Below are 23,374 nucleotides of genomic sequence, written 5' to 3'. Positions count from 1 at the left end.
GCTCCTCTGAGAGCCTCTTCACCAGAGGACAGGCAGTATGGGATTTATGTGACAGCCAGGCAGCCTCTCTCTATGCAAAGGGGCCTTAAATGAGCAAAGGCAATGAATTGTGGACCCTATATTTAGCTCTCTGACGGGAATATGAATGCCACAAGTTGAGACGGGCAGTCATGTATGATATTAATAAGACGGAGGAGGCCTCTCACTAATCCCTCTCCATCACATTGTTTTCTCTGCTCTTCTCACTTCTCTCCAGGGAAGGTTCTCGTGCATTCTATTACGGGTATGAGCAGATCGTCTACCTTAGTGTTGGCGTACCTCACGTTGTATCATCACATCTCTCTCCATCATGCCCTTCCGAAAGTAGTCCAGAAGAGAGCTATTTACCCTAACAGGAACTTCCTGACATTGCTGCTGGACCTAGATCTGATATCTGTAGAGATGAGAATTTGTTTTGGTGCGCAGAAGGCCCAACTTGAATCTTGGGATTGCCCCTTTCACAGCTCCAATAGTTCACGCTTTGTGGGCTACCCACCTTTTTTTCCCACGCTGCAGATGTCGGCTCAATCAGAAATTACCTTTCAATTTCAAGTAAGCTGTAATGTGGATCTACAGCTGATTGGATTGAATCACAGCCTAAGTAATAAGTCTTGACCAAGACAAAATAGGACTGAGCTGGACTATGTTAAGAACTATCATCAGTCAATTCATACCAACACGAAACAACAACCAGATGGTAGGCAACATCCACCACGCTGACCCTCAACACGGGAGCCCCTCAGGGGTACGTGCTTAGTCCCCTCCTGTACTCCCTGTTCACCCACGACTGTGCGGCCACGCAAGACTCCAACACCATCATTAAGTTTGCAGACGACACAATGGTGGTAGGCCTGATCACCGATAGCGATGAGACAGCCTACAGGGAGGAGGTCAGAGACCTGATAGTGGGGTGCCAGGACAACAACTTCTCCCTCAACGTCAGCTAGATAAAGGAGCTGATCGTCGACTACAGGAAACAGAGGGCCGAGCATGCCCCCATCCACAGGACTAATGTATATCAGGTCGAGAGCTTCAACTTCCTCTGTGTCCACATCACTAAGGAACTATCATGGTCCACACATCAAAACAGTCCTGATTTGATTATACAGCTGCACCATTGAGAGCATCTTGACTGACTGCATCATCGCTTGGTATGGCCACTGCTAGGCATCCAACTGCAAGGCGCTACAGAGGGAAGTGCGTATGGCCCAGTACATCACTGAGGCCGAGCTCCCTGCCATCCAGGACCTCTATACCAGGCGGTGTCAGTGGAAGACCCTACAAATTATCAAGGACTCCAGCCACCCAAGTCATAGACTGTTCTCTTTGCTACCGCACGGCAAGCGGTACCGATGCAAGTCCGGAACAAACAGGACCCTGAACTGCTTCTACCCCTAAGCTATAAGACTGCTAAATACTTAGTTAAATAGTTATCTAATAGCTACCCGGAATATCTGCATTGACACTTTTTGTACGAACTCTTTTTGACTCATTAAATACGCTGCTGTTGCCGAGTCACTTTATCCCTACCTATATGTACATACAGTATCTATGTCAATTACCTCGTACCCCTGCACATCGACTCGGTGCTGGTACCCCATGTATATAGCCAAGTTATTGTTACTCAATGTATATTTATTCCTTGTGTTATTATTTTTCTACTATTTCTTGTTTTTTTTTCTCTCTGCATTGTTGGGAAGGCCCCGTCAGTAAGCATTTTACTATTAGTCCACACCTGTTGTTTACGAAGCATGTGACAAATACATCTGGAAAAATATATATACATTTGAAAATGGACCAAATCTAAAAAAATGCAGGAGAGTGAATAATTTCATAATTTTTTATAATTGTTTTTTTCCCAAGAAATGTAAATTTTTATCAGTATGAAATGACGCTTAAAAGAGAAAGTTGATATTTACATCAAGTGAAAATAAATGTCAATTAACTTTCTTATGCATAAACTACCTTAAAACAAACATACATCTACATAACTGTATGTTGAATAAAATATGCTTCAATATTATGTTTTAGATTAATTTTATTATTGACTATTGATGTTCTGAAAGAATACTTTTTTCAGGTTTCAAGATTATTTGCCATGGGTAACACATTTTCTGCATTGTGTCAAAATGAATGAGGTAATCTCATACCTTCTGCACACAATGTAAAGGAATGTCCTTTTCCATAAACAGAAACATAGAAAGCAAGAGCAGTACTTCATTAAGTTATTTTCTTGCTGCCGACAAAACTGAACAGTGTGTCCTCTAACCAGGGGCGAAAATCTGATATCAACTTTGGAGGGGACAATTACATGAAATTTTCTCAAGAGCAATTCCTGAGGGGGACACCAAAAGTAGTGCTGTAACACATAGCCTACATTGTAATATGGTAAATGTATATTGAGGAACCAAAGAAATAAGGTGTTTGCCGTACTCCTAACTACCGGTACCCAAAACTACACAACTAATCACAACAGCAATACCACTGCCTTTAACAAATCTTAGTTCAGTCACCAGTTTAAGTTGAGAGTGGGGGTATCCATGGCATTTTCCAATTATGTTCCTATTTTACAAGTCAAAAAAATTGAGAACCTTTCATAATGTTGCCAAACAAAGACTCAACAAACTTACCTGAGACTCCCTGTCTCTGCCAGTCTGTCCCTGCATATCTGTCCCCAACTCTGCTGTCTGTGTGCCATCTGTTGCCTGCTCTGCCTAATGACATCATTGTGAAACATTTCCATTAGAATTTCATTTCTTTCTTATGAACATTTTATCAACTAGTCTTTGAGATATTAGGCTACTAGGGTTCTTACTATGCGTTTTGGTGTATTGAAAAATACTCTGATGTCCGTCTTTTATTTTTCTGCCATTTTTCGGCCATTTTTCTACCTGGCTGGCTGGCTGGCTACACACACAGTGTGTAGGTTATTTACAGTAGGAGATGGGCTTCTATCATCTTCAATTATTCTATTTGGGCTTCGATCTAAAAGGTAGCTAGCAAATGTGAAACGGATTAAAATGACAAGAGTTGACAGCTGTATGAGTTCACCATTTACACAACATATGCTGCAACCTTTTGTAATTTTAATAGTTTGTTTCATATTGGCTGGCTTCCAACAATAGCTGAATTTGCAAAGCTAGCGAGCATCAATTCAGTTTCAGTGGTGTTTGCTATAATCTTTGCTACCCGGGTTAAATAAAGGTGAAATAAAATAAATAAATAAAAAGTTCCCTTGCAACAATTTAGCTTTTGCAACGAGACCATTTAAATATATTTAAGACAATGGTAGAAGAGAGTGTAGTTCTGTTCAGTTTGGATTTCAGTTTATCGCTAACCTTATCACAGGGACTTTGAAGCACTAACTTACATCATCTGCATGCTGATTCCATCTTTGACGATGCCACATAAATGGAATAGGTACTAGCTAGCTTAATAGTTCATATTTGCGCGCTAGCTCTGCATATTCAGCTAGTGTGTGTGCGCGATTGACTGGATTAACCTCACGTCAGTTACGTGCATTGAGTGCCTTTCAGACAGTAGATACGACCTCTCTGTTACCTAGCAAGCTAAGGAACTGGCAGTGGATCAAAACATTGTGAGGCAAAGGGTAGGGGGGGGTCTTTTGAAACTTAAAAACGCGCTATTAAGTGTCTATAATCAGCACAATTGCTTTCATTGCGTATTATTAATATTATTTAAATTACATAGTTATGTTTCAGTGATATATTGGGGGGGACAAATCATATTTTTCCCAGGATGGGGGGGTCGTGTCCCCCCCATCCACCCCGGGATTTCCGCCCCTGCCTCTAACACTCTCCATACCTACTGGTAGCCTAGCTCACATAACTTTAGGGGTATGCAGAAGATGATGCCAGAATTATTTTGAGCTGAGATCATTCAGATATTTAAATAGAAAGAAAACGTTGCCTGGTAGATGACACTAATAGTACCTACAGACAGTTGTGCCGCTAGCCTACATGTACAGGAGCTCCTATTTAATAAGATTTCCTGACAAGCAACACTACAAGGCAAGTGTGTCCATTATTTCAGCTGTCTAATATACATTTTATGAGCTGTCTGTTGTTCAGTAATCGCTTCACAACATCAATTTGGATATACAGTCACATCCAAAAGTATTGGCACCCTTGATAATGATGAGCAAAAAAGAGAAAATTCATCATACAAATGCTGAGCTACATTGCATACTCCACATTTTTTTACCTTATATTCTTTTATACTAATATTGTTGCGCAGAGAGAGATTTTGTTGAACAAATAATCATTGTTTTCTCTCAAAATTGTATGTCAAAGAATGATTGCCACCCCTGTTTTCAATATGTTGTGCACCCTCTTCTTGCTAGGATAATGACACAGCCTTTTTCTATAATGTTTTATGAGATTGGACAACACATTGGGAGGGATCTTAGACCATTCCTCCGTGCAGAATATTTTCAGATACTTTATATCCCATGGTCTGTGCTTATGGACTGCCCTCTTCAATACCAGCCACAGGTTTTCAATGAGGTTCAAGTCCAATGACTGAGATAATCAACATTTTGCAATGGCTATGTGGTCAGTAAACTATTTCTTTGTGGATTTCGGTGTGCTTGGGGTCAATGTCTTGCTGGAAGATCCACTTCTGACCAAGTGTCCACCTCCTGGCAGAGGCAACCAGGTTCTGGCTAAAATGTCCTTGTACTGGGTAAGGTTAATGATGCCGTTCATCTTAACAAGGGCCCCAGGACCAGTAGAAGCAAAATAGCCCCATAACATCAAAGATCCACCACCGTATTTTACAGTACGTATGAGGTTATTTTCTGCATATGCAATCTTCTTTCTACGCCAAACCTACCGCTGGTGTGCATGACCAAAGACATCTATTTTCGGCTCATCTGACCATACCATCCCGTTCCAGTCCAAGTGCCAATGCCATTTAGCAAACTCCAGGCGTTTACGTGTGTTGGTTGCTCTCAATAAAGGCTTTTTTTTTATGGCAACCCTTCCAAATAGCCTATTGGCATGGAGGTGGCATCTAATTGTAGATTAAGAGACTTGGTGACCCCAAAATGCAACCAAGTTTTGTAATTCTCCAACTGTGGATCTTGGACTTTTCTTTGCCTCCCAAATCATCTTCCTCACTGAATGGGGACAAGATACAAATGCACCCTCTACCAGGCACGTTTACCGCTGTTCAAGTGGTTATTGCCCTAATAGTGGTTAGTGGTATATTTCAGGGGGGGGTTTCTCCATTTTTATGGACCCATTTATGAAGGTCAACAACCATTTGTCTCTTTCATTTGTGAGTTCTTTGCCTTTCTCTATGGTGATGTATGACAAATGTATTTTACACACGTGTTACCTTGTTTTTTATACCACAGTGGAAGGCCACAATACAGTTCCTTAAACTGAGATTAATTTAAAAGAGTGGAATGTTAACGCAGATTTAATTTTGTTTGATTATATTTATAAGAATCTTTAAGGGTGACAATAATTGACACCAAATTGTTTAGAAAAAAGGTATTACTTGTTAAACAATATCTCTTTCTCTGAGCAATTGTATTAGTATAAAATAATATATATATAAAAAACTGCATACAATATAGCTAATCATTTGTATTATTTATTTCATTGTCTTTTTTGCTCATCTTTATCAAGGGTGCCAATAATGTTTTGTAGGTCACTGTATATACTGTACATGCTTTCTTTAGATTGTAGCAAAGTAAAACAGAGTACGTATGATATTATAAAGCTGTGGTATATCAGACCGTATACCACGGGTATGACAGCATTTGTATTTTTACTGTTCTAATTACATTGGTAACCAGTTTATAATAGCAATAAGGCACCTCTGGAATTTGTAGTATATGGCCAATATACCACGGCTGTATCTAGGCTCTTCGTGTTGCGTCGTGCCTAATAACAGCCCTTAGCCATGGTATATTGGCCATATGCCACACCTCCTCGGGCCTTATTGCTTAAATATACCACGGCTAAAGCAGTCCCTGGATACAACCCTTAGCCATGGTATATTGGCCATACACCAGACATCCTCAGGCCTTATTGCTTAAATATAACACATAATCTGATATACTTATGTACTGTACGTCATTGCATGGATAATTCCTCAATCCTCCGTTATTTAATTTTTATCTAGAACAAACCCCCGAAGCAAAAGAGGAATTGTAATTCATGAACCCTGCAAGAGGAAGGAGACTAGAGGTAAGTAGAGGTAAAAACACATTTTGATTTACCCTCTGTGTTAAACATGGGCACTTTCCCACACACACAGCATCTTTAATTACACAAAAGTGAGGCAGAGAGGAGCAGAAAGGACAGGTTAGCCTGAGGCTATAGAAGCAGAGCTACAGCTCAACATGGACATAAGGGAAATCAGCTTTGCGCCCCTGACTTGGAGGGGGGAGATTTTATTAGGATCTCTTTTAGTCCTCATTAGGACTACTCTTCCAAGAGTCCTTAAACATTACAATACAGTTTATAATACAATCACATTTTCACATGAAACAGTGTAACAAATAAACATAATACACTGACATATTGACCAGATAAATACTCTTGACAGTCTTCTACCATAGTCATGCACAACCTTCCAATTTATTATATTTAAGTGGTTTTAAAGTATTGTTTGAATTTATATTATATTTCTGGTTTGATCAGACAAATTATTCAATTTATTTATTGCTCTGAATCTAAATGTTATTTAGACTATTTCTCTTTTCTGCCGGGATAAGACAGATGGTGGACAATATTGTCCTGGTATTTACTGAATGTCTGTCTGATATCAACTGAATAATGTTGTAATTGAAATTTAGCCATTTTAAAATGGTGTACATTGTGAAATAAAATGGCGTTTTCTTAAATTATCTTGTTGATTGATGACCACCTTAAAACAATCCTTGCTGCTTTGTCCTGTGCAATCTGCAGCCTCCTAATCTCACTTACTGATGCATTTCCCCAGACCACAGAACAGTGGCTCCCAATTAATGCTTGGGTTCTTTGCTTAAGAATCTTTCCTGGTAAGTATTTAGCTATCCTTCTGATGCAGTGCTTATTACTTTATTACATAGATTATTATTATTTTTTTTTGTTAGACAACCACAATGAACAGTTGTCTAGCTGCACCCCTAGTAGTTTAGTTTCTCAATTTGTACTCCCCCATGATTAATCATATCCCCTGTTGTTGGCTTTTTCCTTATGGAACAGACCAACATAACTTTGGTTTTCTTAGCATTCGAAACAAGTTGGTTCCAGCAAACACACTCCCTGATATTTCCCAGATCTACTTGTAGAGCTTGCTGTACCTGTTGAACAGATTGTCTTGCTGTATAAATTGCAGTATCATCTGCAAATATATTACTTTGAGATTCAGATAAGGCATAAGGAAGGTTGTTGATATATAAACTCAGCAAAAAAGAAACGTCCTCTCACTGTCAACTGCTCAGCAAACGTAACGTGTAAATATTTGTATGAACATAAGATTCAACAACAGACAAACTGAACGAGTTCCACAGACATGAGACTAACAGAAATTGAATAATTTGTCCCTGAACAAAGGGGGGGGGGGGGGGGAGGGGGGTCAAAATCAAAAGTAACAGTCAGTATCTGGTGTGGCCACCAGCTGCATTAAGTACTGCAGTGCATCACCTCCTTATGGACTGCAACAGATTTGCCTGTTCTTGCTGTGAGATGTCACCCCACACTTCCACCAAGGCACCAGCAAAGTTCCCGGACATTTATGGGGGGGAATGGCCCAAGCCCTCACCCTCCGATTCAACACGTCCCAGACGTGCTCAATGGGATTGAAATCCGGGCTCTTCACTGGCCATGGCAGAACACTGACATTCCTGTCTTGCAGGAAATCACACACAGAACGAGCAGTGTGGCTGGTGGCATTGTCATGCTGGAGGGTCATGTCAGGATGAGCCTGCAGGAAGGGTACCACGAGGGAGGAGGTTTTACCTGTAATGCACAGCGTTGAGATTGCCTGCAATGACAACAAGCTTAGTCCGATGATGCTGTGACACACCGCCCCAGACCATGACGGACCCTCCACCTCGATCCCACTCCAGAGTACAGGCCTCGGTGTAACGCTCATTCCTTCGACAATAAACGTGAATCCGACCATCACCCCTGGTGAGACAAAACTCGTCAGTGGAGAGCACTTTTTGCCAGTCCTGTCTGGTCCAGCGACGGTGGGTTTGTGCCCATAGGCGATGTTGTTGCCGGTGATGTCTGGTGAGGACCTGCCTTACAACAGGCCTACAAGCCCTCAGTCCAGCCTCTCTCAGCCTATTGCGGACAGTCTGAGCACTGATGGAGAGATTGTGCGTCCCTGGTGTAACTTGGGCAGTTGTTGTTGCCATCCTGCACCTGTCCCGCCTCCATCCTGCACCTGTCCCGCCTTGGCCTCTTTAGTGTCCTAAGTTTTCATAACTGTGACCTTAATTGCCTACCGTCTGTAAGCTGTTAGTGTCTTAACGATCGTTCCACAGGTGCATGTTCATTCATTGTTTATTGAACAAGCATGGGAAACAGTGTTTAAACCCTTTACAATGAAGATCTGAAGTTTTGGGATTTTTACGAATAATCTTTGAAAGACAGGGTCCTGAAAAAGGGACGTTTCTTTTTTTGCTGAGTTTATATTGAAGGAAAGATCTGGGCTAAGCCCTACAGTATTCCACTGTCTAAAGCAGTGTTTCCCAACCCTAGTCATCCAGTACCCCCAACAGTACACATTGTGGTTGTAACCCTAGTCCTCCAGTACCCCCAACAGTACGCATTGTTGTTGTAACCCTAGTCCTCCAGTACCCCCAAGAGTACACATTGTGGTTGTATCCCTAGTCCTCCAGTACCCCCAACAGTACACATTGTGGTTGTAACCCTAGTCCTCCAGTACCCCCAACAGTACGCATTGTTGTTGTAACCCTAGTCCTCCAGTACCCCCAAGAGTACACATTGTTGATGTATCCCTAGTCCTCCAGTACCCCCAACAGTACACATTGTTGTTGTAGCCCTGGACAAACACCTCATTCAACTTATTGAGGGCTTGATGATCAGTTGACAAGTTTAACCAGGTGTGCTTGTCTAGGGTTACAATAAAAATGTGTACTGTTGGGGGTACTCGAGGCCCAGGGTTACAATAAAAATGTGTACTGTTGGGGGTACTCGAGGACCAGGGTTACAATACAAATGTGTACTGTTGGGGGTACTTGAGGACCAGGGTTACAATACAAATGTGTACTGTTGGGGGTACTCGAGGACCAGAGTTGGGAAACACTGGTCTAAAGCGTGAGGGGAAAAAACTGCGCATTGATAAGAGAGAAGTGAGAGGAGAGGAGGAAATGTAGTTGTAGATCAATGAAGAGGAAGAAGAGCCTCCAGGTACTCAGTGTAAAGCTCATGTTATACTTATGCAGATATACACCTCTCCTTCTCTCTCACACACGCATACACTACTATAATGTGTGTGTGTGTGTGTGTGTGTGTGTGTGTGTGTGTGGTGTGTGTGTGTGTGTGTGGGGGGGGAGGAAAGATAGAGATGGATGAAGCTATCAAGATGTTGGAGTGCACTTACATATGCTACACCAGGCCGCTTTACAAATAGTCACAGAAACAGATTTTGTCTCGTCCCCATGGACAATAAATCTCCAAACCCCACCGCTGACCATCACATCTCTATAAAACTGGAATAAAAATAAGCTTGCTAAAAGTTTCTTTACGATGACAACGTATAAGATAAATATGTATCCCTATCCAATGCCCGGAGCAGAATCATACAAATCCTAGCTAAATTAATGCGGTAACACTTTACTTGACACCCAGCATCCTAACACCTTATGACACGGTCATAACCATGTCATAACAGCTGACAACCTGTTATAATATGGTCATGACACATATTTAGACCTGTTGTGACATATATTACGTTATTTTATGGCTGGTTATGACAACATAAGTGTCAAATGACAAAACCTACCACACAAGGCGAAACATACCATGACATCATAAACATACTGTTGACAGGTAGGCTATGTTATATATTTTTTTATTGACCATATTAAAATATCATTGTAAATGCGCACAGATTGATGTCAGAAATGAACCTACCACAATGCTCTGTTGCTGATGACTGGGATGAATGCAGGAGCAAATTTCTTGAGCAGGACCAGACAGACACCCTCTTTTTGACTGATAAGGCCATGTACGTAATAAGCCTATCTGGGTTATATGATTATGAGGGTCTTAATGCTTCTTGACAGTGTCATAAAGTGTATTTTCTTAGTCCAAGTAAAGTGACACAGGATGGTCATAATGCTTCATGACAAAATCAAAATCAAATAAAATGTTATTTGTCACATGCGCTGAATACAACAGGGATAGACCTTACCATGAAATGCTTACTTACAAGCCCTTATTAACCAACAATGCAGTTCAGAAAATAGAGTTAAGAAAATATTTATGAAATAAAACTATAGTAAAAAATAAAAAGTAACAGAAACTAACAATAAGGAGGCTATATACAGGGGCTACCGGTACCGAGTCAATGTGCGGAGGTACAGGTTAGTCGAGGTAATTTGTACATGTAGGTAGGGGTAAAGTGACTCAACATAGATAATAAACAGTGAGTAGCAGCAGTGTACAAACAAAGGGGTGGGGGGTGTCAATGTAAATATTCCAGGTGGCCATTTGATGAATAGTTCAGCAGTCTTATGGCTTGGGGATAGAAGCTGTTATGGAACCTTTTGGACCTAGACTTGGCGCTCCGGTACCGCTTGCCGTGAGGTAGCAGAGAGAACAGTCTGACAATTGTTGGGGACTTCCTCTGACACCACATAGTATATAGGTCCTGGATGGCAGGAAGCTTGGCCCCAGTAAGATACTGGGCTGTACGCACTACCCTCTGTAGCGCCTTACGGTGTGATTCCGAGCAGTTGCCATACCAGGCGATGATGCAACCGGTCAGGATGCTCTCGATGGTGCATCTGTATAACTTTATGAGGATCTGGGGACCCATGCCAAATCCTTTCAGTCTCCTGAGGAGGAAAAGGCGTTATTGTGTCCTCTTCATGACATTCTTGGTGTGTCTCGACCTGCTCCACTACAGCCCCATCCTTGTGAATGGGGGCGTGTTCAGCCCTCCTTTTCCTGTAGTCCACGATCATCTCCTTTGTCTTGCCCACGTGGAGGGAGAGGTTGTTGTCCTGGCACCACACTGCCAGGTCTCTGACCTCCTCCCTATATGCTGTCTCATCGTTGTTGGTGATCAGACCTACCACTGTTGTGTCATCCGCAAACTTAATGATGGTGTTGAGTCGTGCTTGGCCACGCATTCGTGGGTGAACAGGGAGTACAGGAGGGGACTAAGCACACACCCCTGAGGGGCCCCGTTTTGAGGAGCAGTGTGGCAGATGTGTTGTCATTATGACAGTGTTATTTAAAATACACTGCTCAAAAAAATAAAAGGGAACACTTAAACAACACAATGTAACTCCAAGTCAATCACACTTCTGTGAAATCAAACTGTCCACTTAGGAAGCAACACTGATTGACAATAAATTTCACATGCTGTTGTGCAAATGGAATAGACAACAGGTGGAAATTATAGGCAATTAGCAAGACACCCCCATTAAAGGAGTGGTTCTGCAGGTGGGGACCACAGACCACTTCTCAGTTCCTATGCTTCCTGGCTGATGTTTTGGTCACTTTTGAATGCTGGCGGTGCTTTCACTCTAGTGGTAGCATAAGATGGAGTCTACAACCCACACAAGTGGCTCAGGTAGCGCAGCTCATCCAGGATGGCACATCAATGCGAGCTATGGCAAGAAGGTTTGCTGTGTCTGTCAGCGTAGTGTCCAGAGCATGGAGGCGCTACCAGGAGACAGGCCAGTACATCAGGAGACGTGGAGGAGGCCGTAGGAGGGCAACAACCCAGCAGCAGGACCGCTACATCCGCCTTTGTGCAAGGAGGAGCAGGAGAAGCACTGCCAGAGCCCTGCAAAATGACCTCCAGAAGGCCACAAATGTGCATGTGTCTGCTCAAACGGTCAGAAACAGACTCCATGAGGGTGGTATGAGGGCCCGACGTCCACAGGTGGGGGTTGTGCTTACAGCCCAACACCGTGCAGGACGTTTGGCATTTGCCAGAGAACACCAAGATTACGCAAATTCGCCACTGGCGCCCTGTGCTCTTCACAGATGAAAGCAGGTTCACACTGAGCACGTGACAGACGTGACAGAGTCTGGAGACGCCGTGGAGAACGTTCTGCTGCCTGCAACATCCTCCAGCATGACCGGTTTGGCGGTGGGTCAGTCATGGTGTGGGGTGGCATTTCTTTGGGGGGCCGCACAGCCCTCCATGTGCTCGCCAGAGGTAGCCTGACTGCCATTAGGTACCGAGATGAGATCCTCAGACCCCTTGTGAGACCATATGCTGGTGCGGTTGGCCCTGGGTTCCTCCTAATGCAAGACAATGCTAGACCTCATGTGGCTGGAGTGTGTCAGCAGTTCCTGCAAGAGGAAGGCATTGATGCTATGGACTGGCCCGCCCGTTCCCCAGACCTGAATCCAATTGAGCACATCTAGGACATCATGTCTCGCTCCATCCACCAACGCCACGTTGCACCACAGACTGTCCAGGAGTTGGCAGATGCTTTAGTCCAGGTCTGGGAGGAGATCTCTCAGGAGACCATCCGCCACCTCATCAGGAGCATGCCCAGGCATTGTAGGGAGGTCATACAGGCACGTGGAGGCCACACACACTAGTGAGCCTCATTTTGACTTGTTTTAAGGTCATTACATCAAAGTTGGATCAGCCTGTAGTGTTGTTTTCCACTTTAATTTTGAGTGTGACTCCAAATCCAGACCTCCATGGGTTGATAAATTGGATTTCCATTGATAATTTTTGTGTGATTTTGTTGTCAGCACATTCAACTATGTAAAGAAAAAAAGTATTTAATAAGATTATTTCTTTCATTCAGATCTAGGATGTGTTGTTTAAGTGTTCCCTTTATTTTTTTGAGCAGTATATGATGAAAAAAACATGACTGTAAAGAATTCATTACAACAAAGATTTAAGAAATAAACAAGGACACTTCTTGGCATTGTATTAATGTAGTTGTGTTATTGTATTGTATCGTATTGGAATCACTGATAAAAATGTAAATGTGTGACTCCAAAAGCAGACTGAGTGGGAGGTCTACCAGCAACAGGAGTTTCAGACCACCACCATCACCAACCAGACATGCTTCAGGGCATGGACAGCATCAGCAGTTGTTTGGGGGGTTCAGAGGGGGCAGAGAGCAGGTACGAGACTCCCCCAGCCTCAGAGCTCCAGAGGCTGATGTGGACCAAACCAGGGACCAGTGACCATATGGATGAGGTCCAGCCCAGGATCTACATAGGAGACATGTAAGAGAACTCACCCTCAAAATAATAGGCTACACTGTAAGTGCCACATAGCAGATGCTTGAGTTCATAATGTTTTTTGTAAAAGTATACACTACTGTTCAGAGGTTTGGGGTCACTTAGAAATGTCCTCGTTTTTGAAAGAAAAACATTTTTTTTTGTCCATTAAAATAACATCAAATTGATCAGAAACACAGTGTAGAAATTGTTAATGTTGTAAATGACTATTGTAGCTGGAAACGGCCGATTTTTTTAATGGAATATCAACAGAGGTGTACAGAGGCCCATTATCAGCAACCATCACTCCTGTGTTCCAATGGCACATTGTGTTAGCTAATCCAAGTTGATAATTTTAAAAGGCTAATTGATCATTAAAACTATTTTGCAATTATGTTAGCACAGATGAAAACTGTTGTAGCTGAAAACTGTTGTCTTGATTTAAAGAAGCAATAAAACTGGCCGCCTTTAGACTAGTTGAGTATCTGGATGATCAATTAGCCTTTTAAAATTATAAACTTGGATTAGCTAACACAACGTGCCATTGGAACACAGAAGTGATGCTTGCTGATAATGGGCCTCTGTACGCCTATGTACAGTTGAAGTTGGAAATTTACATACACCTTAGCCAAATACATTTAAACTCAGTTTTTCACAATTCCTGACATTTAATCCTAGTAAAAAATCCCTGTCTTAGGTCAGTTAGGATCACCACTTTATTTTAAGAATGTGAAATGTCAGAATAATAGTAGAGAGAATTATTTATTTCAGCTTTTATTTCTTTCATCACATTCCCAGTGGGTCAGAAGTCTACATGCTACCAAATACTAAATTGAGTGTATTGCCCTTAAATTGTTTAACTTGGGTCAAACGTTTCAGGTAGACTTCCACAAGCTTCCCACAATAAGTTGGGTGAATTTTGGCCCATTCCTCCTGACAGAGCTGGTGTAACTGGGTCAGGTTTGTATGCCACCTTGCTCGCACACGCTTTTTCAGTTCTGCCCACACATTTTCTATAGGTTTGAGGTCAAGGCTTTGTGATGGCCACTCCAAAAACTTTGACATTGTTGTCCTTAAGCCATTTTGACACAACTTTGTAAGTATTACCCATTTGCGACCAAGCTTTAACTTCCTGACTGATGTCTTGAGATGTTGCTTCAATATATCCACAATTTTCCTACCTCATGATGACATCTATTTTGTGAAGTGCACCTGTCCCTCTTGCAGCAAAGCACCCCCACAACATGATGCTGCCACCCCCGTGCTTCACGGTTGGGATGGTGTTCTTCAGCTTGCAAGCCTCCCCCTTTTTCCTCCAAACATAACAATGGTTATTATGGCCAAACAGTTCTGTTTTTGTTTCATCAGACCAGAGGACATGGGACCAAAGTACAATCTTTGTCCCCATGTGCAGTTGCAAACTGTAGTCTGGCTTTTTTATGGCGGTTTTGGAGCAATGGCTTCTTCCTTGCTGGGCAGCCTTTCAGGTTATGTCGATATAGGACTTGTTTTACAATGGATACAGATACTTTTGTACCCGTTTCCTCCAGCATCTTCACAAGGTCCTTTGCGGTTGTTCTGGGATTGATTTGCACTTTTCGCACAAAAGTATGTTCATCTCTAGGAGACAGAACGCGTCTTCTTCCTGAGCGGTATGACGGCTGCGTGGTCCCATGGTGTTTTATACTTGCGTACTATTGTTTGTACAGATGAACATGGTAGCTTCAGGAGTTTGGAAATTGCTCCCAAGGATGAACCAGACTTGTGGAGGTCTACAATTTTTTCTCTTGGCTGATTTCTTTTGATTTTCCCATGATATCAAGCAAAGAGGCACTGAGTTTGAAGGTAGGCCTTGAAATACATCCACAGGTACACCTACAAATGATGTCAATTAGCCTATCAGAAGCTTCTAAAGCCATGACATCATTTTCTGAAATTTTCCAAGCTGTTTAAAAGGCACAGTCAATTTAGTGTACAGTAAGGGTAAAAAGTATTTGATCCCCTGCTGATTTTGTTCGTTTGCCCACTGACAAAGAAATTAGCAGTCTATAATTTTAATGGTAGGTTTATTTGAACAGTGAGACATAATAACAAAAAAATCCATAAAAATGCATGTTAAAAATGTTATAAATTGATTTGCATTTTAATGAGGGAAATAAGTATTTGACCCCTTTCAAATGTACAGTAACTTACTGGCATCAATTGGCCAGTAAGTTACCGTAATTTATTTTACAGTACAAATAAGGTTATCCACTTTACGGTAACAAAAAAGTCACTGTGATCTAATTTACAGTACCAAGTAAGTTACTGTAATCTAATTTACAGTATATTACTGGAATTACCCAGTGACATATTACACAGTGTTTTTTTTTTAAACATTTTTTTTTTTTTACATTTAGGTCATATGGGTGGGCACTGCTTGTCCTTAGCAACTTACTGTCAGTGCATTCAGCCAAGGTTAATAAAGAAAACACATATCAGTCATAGCAAGTAAAACTCTTCTGTAACCGTTATTGAAAATGTTGTAGTTAAGGATACATTGGTCTTAAACATTTATGTAATTACAACAAGGTATCTTATGATACAGTGTATCTCAATCTCTGGATAGTGCCAACACAGTATTGAGATATTCACGGTAACTTGATGCCAGCTTCCTGTAAATTACTATAATGTCAAAGCAATGAAACACAGTACCATACTGTTTAAAGTGACTAATACACTAAGAATGTCAGCCCAGAGGAAGCCCAAAAAATTGTCAGAGACTCCAGTCACCCAAGTCATAGACTGTTTTCTCTGCTACCGCACAACAAGCGGTACCAGAGCACCAAGTCTAGGACCAAAAGGCTCCTTAACAGCTTCCACCCCCAAGCCATAAGACTGTTGAACAATTAATCAAATGGCCACCGGACTATTTACATTGACACCCCCCTTCATTTGTTTTGTACACTGCTGCTACTCGCTATTTATTATCTATGCATAGTCACTTCAACCCTACCATTCATGTACAAATTACCTCGACTAACCTGTACCCCCTGTATATAGCCTCGTTATTGTTATTTTACAGTGTTACAATTTTTTACTTTTGTTTATTTGGTAAACATTTTCTTAACTCTTTCTTGAATTGCACTGTTGCTTATGGGCTTGTAAGTAAGCATTTCATGGTAAGGTCTACTATACCTGTTGTATTCGGCGCATGTGACAAATAAAGTTTTATTTTATTTTAATTACAAGGGATTGGAGCAAGCAGGTTGGCTACCAGGCATTTGAATATTACAGCATATTAATGAATACTAGGTGTTTTTTATCACTTGTACTTCTAGAGGCCTAAAATGGACATGTTTAAATATTCCAAATATTAAAGTTTTAAGACCCGCTACCATTCTGATCTGTCCCATTTAAATTGTTAGGGAACTACTACACATTTCATAAATTGGCAAAGATCTTTCACTAACGGGTGCAATAAATATAGCCGCTCACAAGGCAAGCCTTAAAATATGTTAATGAGCCAACGATTCTTTCCCCTCCCACAATATTTTTCCATAACGCACCACAATTTACAATATGCTGCATTACATATACAGCAAAACAGCAATACAGTACTCTATTGTTGAATTGTATTGAAATCAAAATCAGAAATTGCTAATGGTGAATATTTAATTATATATTACAGCATACCATCTGATATTTGGTGTTTTATATCACTTGTACTTTAGGCCTCAACTAAGGCTTCTAAACTGACAGTGACTACAGGGCATAACAGATTAAAAGGACATGGCTAGCCAGTCAACCATTAGAGGTTTGAGACTTTTTGCCATTTTGAATTACAGTATATTACTCACAGCAATTGGCCAGTAAGTTACTGTAGATTTTCAGGACAAGGTTTGTAGAATTCCTAAAATACAGTATGTTACTGTATTATGTGGGGGTACAGCATGCGCACTCACGGGTGCAACAAATCTAGCCTTTTACAAGGCACAACTTAAAATATGTTAAGAGCCAGAGACTCTTTCCCCACCACAACATCCAACAATGAACCATATTCAATTAAGTAAAACACATTTAAGGTATTTTACTGTACATTCTACAGTGTTTTACTGTTGAAATGACAGTAGTCTTACAGTGCAGTAGTGACATGTCACAAGGTCGTGGATTCAATTCCTGCAAGGACTAAGAAACCGATAAAAGTGTCTGCTAAGATGTGATGTGATTCGAGGGGACATGGTTACAACCAGAGATTAAAATACCCTGGTAACACTTTACTTATGACTCTTTATGTCAAGCATACACAGGCTTAATGAACACTACATATCATCACCAAAATCGCACTGGAAGAAAATGGCAGCAGTTTTTCGGGGGCACAACCAATTGTGCTATTATGTGATTTTTTGGGCGTTATTTGAATCTTATTTTGTACATAATGTTTCTGCAACAGTATCTTACAGCAAAAAAGAGCTTCTGGATATCAGGACAGCGATCACTCACCTCGGATAAGACTAAGATTTTTTCTACAACAAGGACGACGAAAAAGACATTCTCCAAACACCCCACAGGGCTGACATCCCCGTTATTTGCAAGAGGAAGCGACGCAGGTACAGAGAACAAAGAGCCGGATGCCTGGTCAGGACCCGGAGAAGGCGACTGGGGAAAGCTGCCGTTACCGTCAATACTACTCGCCAACGTGCAATCATTGGACAATAAATTAGACGAGGTACGATCACGAATATCCTACCAACGGGACCACAAAAACTGTAATATCCTATGTTTCACGGAATCTTTGCTGAACGACGACATGGATATTCAGCTAGCTACGCTGCACCGGCAAGATAGAACAGTGTACTTCGGTAAGACGGGGGTGGGGGGGGGGGGGGGGGGGGGCTTGTGCATATTTGTAAACAACAGCTGGTGCACGAAATCTAAGGAAGTCTCTAGATTTTGCTCGCCTGAAGTAGAGTATATTGTGATAAATTGCAGGCCACACTACTTGCCTACAGAGTTTTCAGCTATACTCTTCGTGGCTGTTTATTTACCACCACAGACAGATGCTGGCACTAAGACCACACATAGTCAGCTGTATAAGGAAATAAGCAAACAGGAAACCACTCACCCAGAGGCGGCGCTCCTAGTGGCCGGAGACTTTAATGCAGGGAAACTTAAATCAGTTCTACCTAATTTCTATCAACATGTTAAACGTGCAACCAGAGGGAAAAAAATTCTAGATCACCTGTACTCCACACACAGAAACGCGTACAAAGCTCTCCCTCGCCCTCCATTTGGTAAATCCGACCACAACTCTATCCTCCTGATTCCTGCTTACAAGCAAGAATTAAAGCAGGAAGCACCAGTGACTCGGTCTATAAAAAAAGTGGTCAGATGGAGCAGATGCTAAACTACAGGACTGTTTTGCTATCACAGACTGGAACATGTTCTGGGATTCTTCCGAGGGCATTGAGGAGTACACCACATCAGTCACTGGCCTTTATCAATAAGTGCATCGAGGACGTCATCCCCACAGTGACTGTACGTACATACCCCAACCAGAAGCCATGGATTACAGGCAACATTCGCACTGAGCTAAAGGGTAGAGCTGCCGCTTTCAAGGTGCGGGACTCTAACCTGGAAGCTTATAAGAAATCCTGCTATGCCCTGCGACAAACCATCAAAACAGGCAAAGCGTCAGTACAGCGCTAAGATTGAATCATACTACACCGGCTCCGACACTCGTCTTATGTGGCAGGGCTTGCAAACTATTACAGACTACAAAGGGAAGCACAGCCGCGAGCTGCCCAGTGACATGAGCCTACCAGATGAGCTAAATCCCTTCTATGCTCACGTCGAGGCAAGCAACACTGAGGCATGCATGAGAGCACCAGCTGTTCCGGACGACTGTGTGATCACACTCTCCGTAGCCGACGTAAGACCTTTAAACAGGTCAACATTCACAAGGCTGTGGGGCCCGACAGATTACCAGAACGTGTGCTCTGGGCATGTGCTGACCAACTGGCAGGTGTCTTCACTGACATTTTCAACAAGTCCCTGATTGAGTCTGTAATACCAACATGTTTCAAGCAGACCACCATAGTCCTTGTGCCCAAGAACACAAAGGCAACCTGCATAAATGACTACAGACCCGTAGCACACACATCCGTAGCCATGAAGTGCTTTGAAAGGTTGGTAATGGCTCACATCAACACCATTGTCCCAGAAACCCTAGACCCATTCCAATTTGCATACCGCCCAAATAGATCCACAGATGATGCAATCTCTATTGCACTCCACACTGCCCTTTCCCACCTGGACAAAAGGAACACTTATGTGAGAATGCTATTCATTGACTATAGCTCAGCGTTCAACACCATAGTACCCTCAAAGCTCATCACTAAGCTAAGGATCCTGGGACTAAACACCTCCCTCTGCAACTGGATCCTGGACTTCCTGACAGGCTGCCCCCAGGTGGTGAGGGTAGGTAGCAACACATCTGCCACGTTGATCCTCAACACTGGAGCTCCACAGGAGTGCGTGCTCAGTCCCCTCCTGTACTCCCTGGTCACCCACGACTCCAACACCATCATTAAGTTTGCAGACGACACAACAGTGGTAGGCCTGATCACCGACAACGACGAGACAGCCTATAGGGAGGAGGTCAGAGACCTGGTTGGGTGGTGCCAGAATAACAACCTCTCCCTCAACGTAACCAAGACTAAGAAGATGATTGTGGACTCCAGGAAAAGGAGGACGGAGCACACCCCCATTCTCATCGATGGGGCTGTAGTGGAGCAGGTTGAGAGCTTCAAGTTCCTTGGTGTCCACATCACCAACAAACTAGAATGGTCCAAATACACCAAGACAGTCGTGAAGAGGGCACGACAAAGCCTATTCCCTCTCAGGAAACTGAAAAGTTTTGGCATGGGTCCTCAGATCCTCAAAAGGTTCTACAGCTGCTACATCGAGAGCATCCTGACTGGTTGAATCACTGCCTGGTACGGCAATTGCTCGGACTCCGACCGCAAGGCACTTCAGAGGGTAGTGCGTATGGCCCAGTACATCACTGGGGCTAAGCTGCCTGCCATCCAGGACCTCTACACCAGGCGGTGTCAGAGGAAGGCCCTAAAAATTGTCAAAGACCCCAGCCATAGACTGTTCTGTCTACTACCGCATGGCAAGCGGTACCGGAGTGCCAAGTCTCGGACAAAAAGGCTTCAACAGTTTTTACCCCCAAGCCATAAGACTCCTGAACATGTAATCAAATGCCCCCCCCCCCAACCCTTCTTTTTACGCTGCTGTTACTCTCTGTTTATCATATATGCATAGTCACTTTAACTATACATTCATGTAAATACTACCTCAAATTGGGCCGACCAACCAGTGCTCCCACACATTGGCTAACCGGGCTATCTGCATTGTGTCCCGCCACCTGCCAACCCCTCTTTTATGCTACTGCTACTCTCTGTTCATCATATAGGCATAGTCACTTTAACCATATCTACATGTACATACTACCTCAATCAGCCTGACTGATCACTGTCTGTATGTAGCCTCGCTACTTTATAGCCTGTCTTTTTACTGTTGTTTTATTTCTTTACTTACCTATTGCTCACCAAACACCTTTTTTACACTATTGGTTAGAGCCTGAAAGTAAGCATTTCACGGTAAGGTCTACACCTGTTGTATTCGGCGCACGTGACAAATAAACTTTGACTTGATAACCAACCAGACATCTTTAGAACAACAATGTCTTAAGATGTCTCAAGACAGACACGTGATGGCTGGGTATTACCAATACCACTTACATGGTCTTGTGTGTTGTTAGGTATGCAGCCAAAGACAAGAGGACACTCCGGACTCATCACATCACCCACGTCTTGAACGCAGCGGATGGGAAGTTTAATGTGAATACAGGTGCCAGCTACTACAGGGATACTAAAATATCCTACCATGGAGTGGAGGCATTCGACATGCCCTCATTTGACCTCAGTACCTTCTTCTACTCTGCGGCCAAATTTATCAAGACCGCCCTGAGCTCGCCCAACAGTAAGCAATCAGCCAACCAGTCAATCAAATCAACCAATCAAATGTATTTTACAAGGCCCTTTTTACATTATCAGTTGACAAAGTGCTTTACAGCCAGCCAACCTAATGATCTTTTTTACCATGCAGAGGGCATCATCTCTGACTTTATATTCTGTGCATGTTTTTTTCTCTATCATTTTCTCTAAAATCACCTTTGAGATTACATTGTTTGTGAATTAATTATATTCAACATCATTAGTTTGTCAGTTCCAACAACATGCAACAATCCTCCCTTCCATTCCATTAGCAGTTAAAATGCAAATCACAAAGCTGCTAAAACATAATATCAAGCTAATATCGTACCACACAGTAATCTCCTCATAAGCCAGGGACCTTGGACAAGAATATTGACTTTAAATAGATTTCTCTGGTAATTTGTAAGCAACACTTTCATTGGACATGAAAATGACAAAATTATGTTTGTGGCCTTGAGCTTTAGCAGAGCTGCTACTTCCTGTCCTCGTTATGCAGAGTGCATCCAGTATCTGACATGACAGCAATAAGACGTGCGTTCCAAATGGCACCCTATAGCCTATTCCCATTCCCTATGGGGCCTGGTCAGAAGTAGTGTACTATGTCGGGAATAATTTGCTATTTGGAACGTAGGTGATGCCTCCCCTCTTCGACATGCTGACTGACTGGCTGATCAGACTAGTCCTCTAGTGTGTAGCGGGGCCTACAGTAATCCCTAGCAGAAACACACAGCCTGGAAGACAGTTCAATTACCCGCTCCCATGGGCCCTAAGCCCCAAAGCACGATAAGAAACCACGGATTACCCTGTGTAGAAACATTTGTTGCAACATTGTTGAAAGAAGTAACTTTTGGGAGGTAGGCTATTTAGAAATTACTCCATTTTGATATTAAGCCTACAGGTCTGTAATTCTGTTTGACAAAAAAATGACAATATGAAATAAACAACAAGTAATCTATGAGATGTTCTTCTACTAAATATGATACGGTAAATGTTGCCAGGGATTTGTGTGAGCCAAGACATCACTTAGGTAAACAGAATAGATACAGTACTTCCGTACTTACTGTATGTAAATATGTTTTACATATGATGAAATTACCCATGTAGCTGTGTCCTCCAACTGAATGAGAGCTAAGTGTGCAGCCTTTCTTCCCTCCCTGGCCCTGGCAGGTAATGTGTTGGTCCACTGCGCGATGGGTCTGAGTCGCTCGTCCTCTCTGGTCCTGGCCTACCTGATGATCGATGAGAACCTGACCCTGGTGGATGCCATCAAGGCTGTGGCTGCAAACAGAAACATCTGTCCCAACGCTGGATTCCTGGAGCAGCTCCGAGACCTGGACAAACAACTCCACTACCAGGCTAGACGACAATGAGAACACGTTTTTGATGAGACATAGATGGATAGTCTAATAGTGTAGGGGACAACTGTGCAGTCACTATACTCATACTGTAGATGGTTTTATTATTTTGTATAAAGATGTGTCAGAAATAAATCCATTGCTAATGTGATCAACACATTCAACTTATCATTGTCTATCAACAATTACAAGCCACCGGGGTCTGACAACCTGGATGGAAAATTACTGAGGATAAAAGCGTACGATAATGCCACATCTTCAATTTAAGCCTACTAAAAAGTGTTTGTCCTCAGGCCTGGAGGGAAGCTAAAGTCATTCCGCTACCCAAGAATAGGAATGCCCCCTTTACTGGCTCAAATAGCCGACCAATCAGTCTGTTACCAACCCTTTCTGTAAAGTAAATGGTGTTTGACCAGATACAATGCCCTTTCACAATAAACACATTTACAACAGACTTTCAGAACACATATAGGAAAGGATACTCAACAAGCACGGCACTTACACAAATGACTGATGA

The 23,374-nt window shown here is 42.4% G+C and overlaps 1 protein-coding gene across 2 annotated transcripts; it reads left to right on the top strand.

Moving 5' to 3' along the window:
- The first annotated feature begins 3,982 nt into the window (after positions 1-3,982).
- Positions 3,983-23,016, top strand: LOC106611756 (dual specificity phosphatase 29). Of its 2 annotated transcripts, none has more exons than XR_014392913.1 (3): positions 3,983-4,070; positions 6,196-6,260; positions 22,670-22,727. XR_014392913.1 is itself a non-coding variant. In XM_014212304.3 (3 exons), the coding sequence occupies exons 1-3, from the start codon at positions 13,300-13,302 to the stop codon at positions 22,870-22,872; spliced, it is 591 nt and encodes a 196-aa protein (XP_014067779.1). In that variant the 5' UTR covers positions 12,754-13,299; the 3' UTR covers positions 22,873-23,016. The 2 variants fall into 2 exon arrangements, 1 of the variants encoding a protein (XP_014067779.1); XM_014212304.3 differs by lacking the exons at positions 3,983-4,070; positions 6,196-6,260 and adding exons at positions 12,754-13,466; positions 21,268-21,488 and having other exon boundaries at positions 22,670-23,016.
- The last annotated feature ends 358 nt before the right edge of the window (positions 23,017-23,374 follow it).

This window comes from Salmo salar, chromosome 01 (assembly GCF_965601325.2).
Source record: "Salmo salar chromosome 01, fSalSal1, whole genome shotgun sequence".
Taxonomy (NCBI): domain Eukaryota; kingdom Metazoa; phylum Chordata; class Actinopteri; order Salmoniformes; family Salmonidae; genus Salmo; species Salmo salar.
The sequence above is the reverse complement of the archived record's forward strand: the minus strand, read 5'-3'. Positions and strand labels throughout refer to the sequence as shown.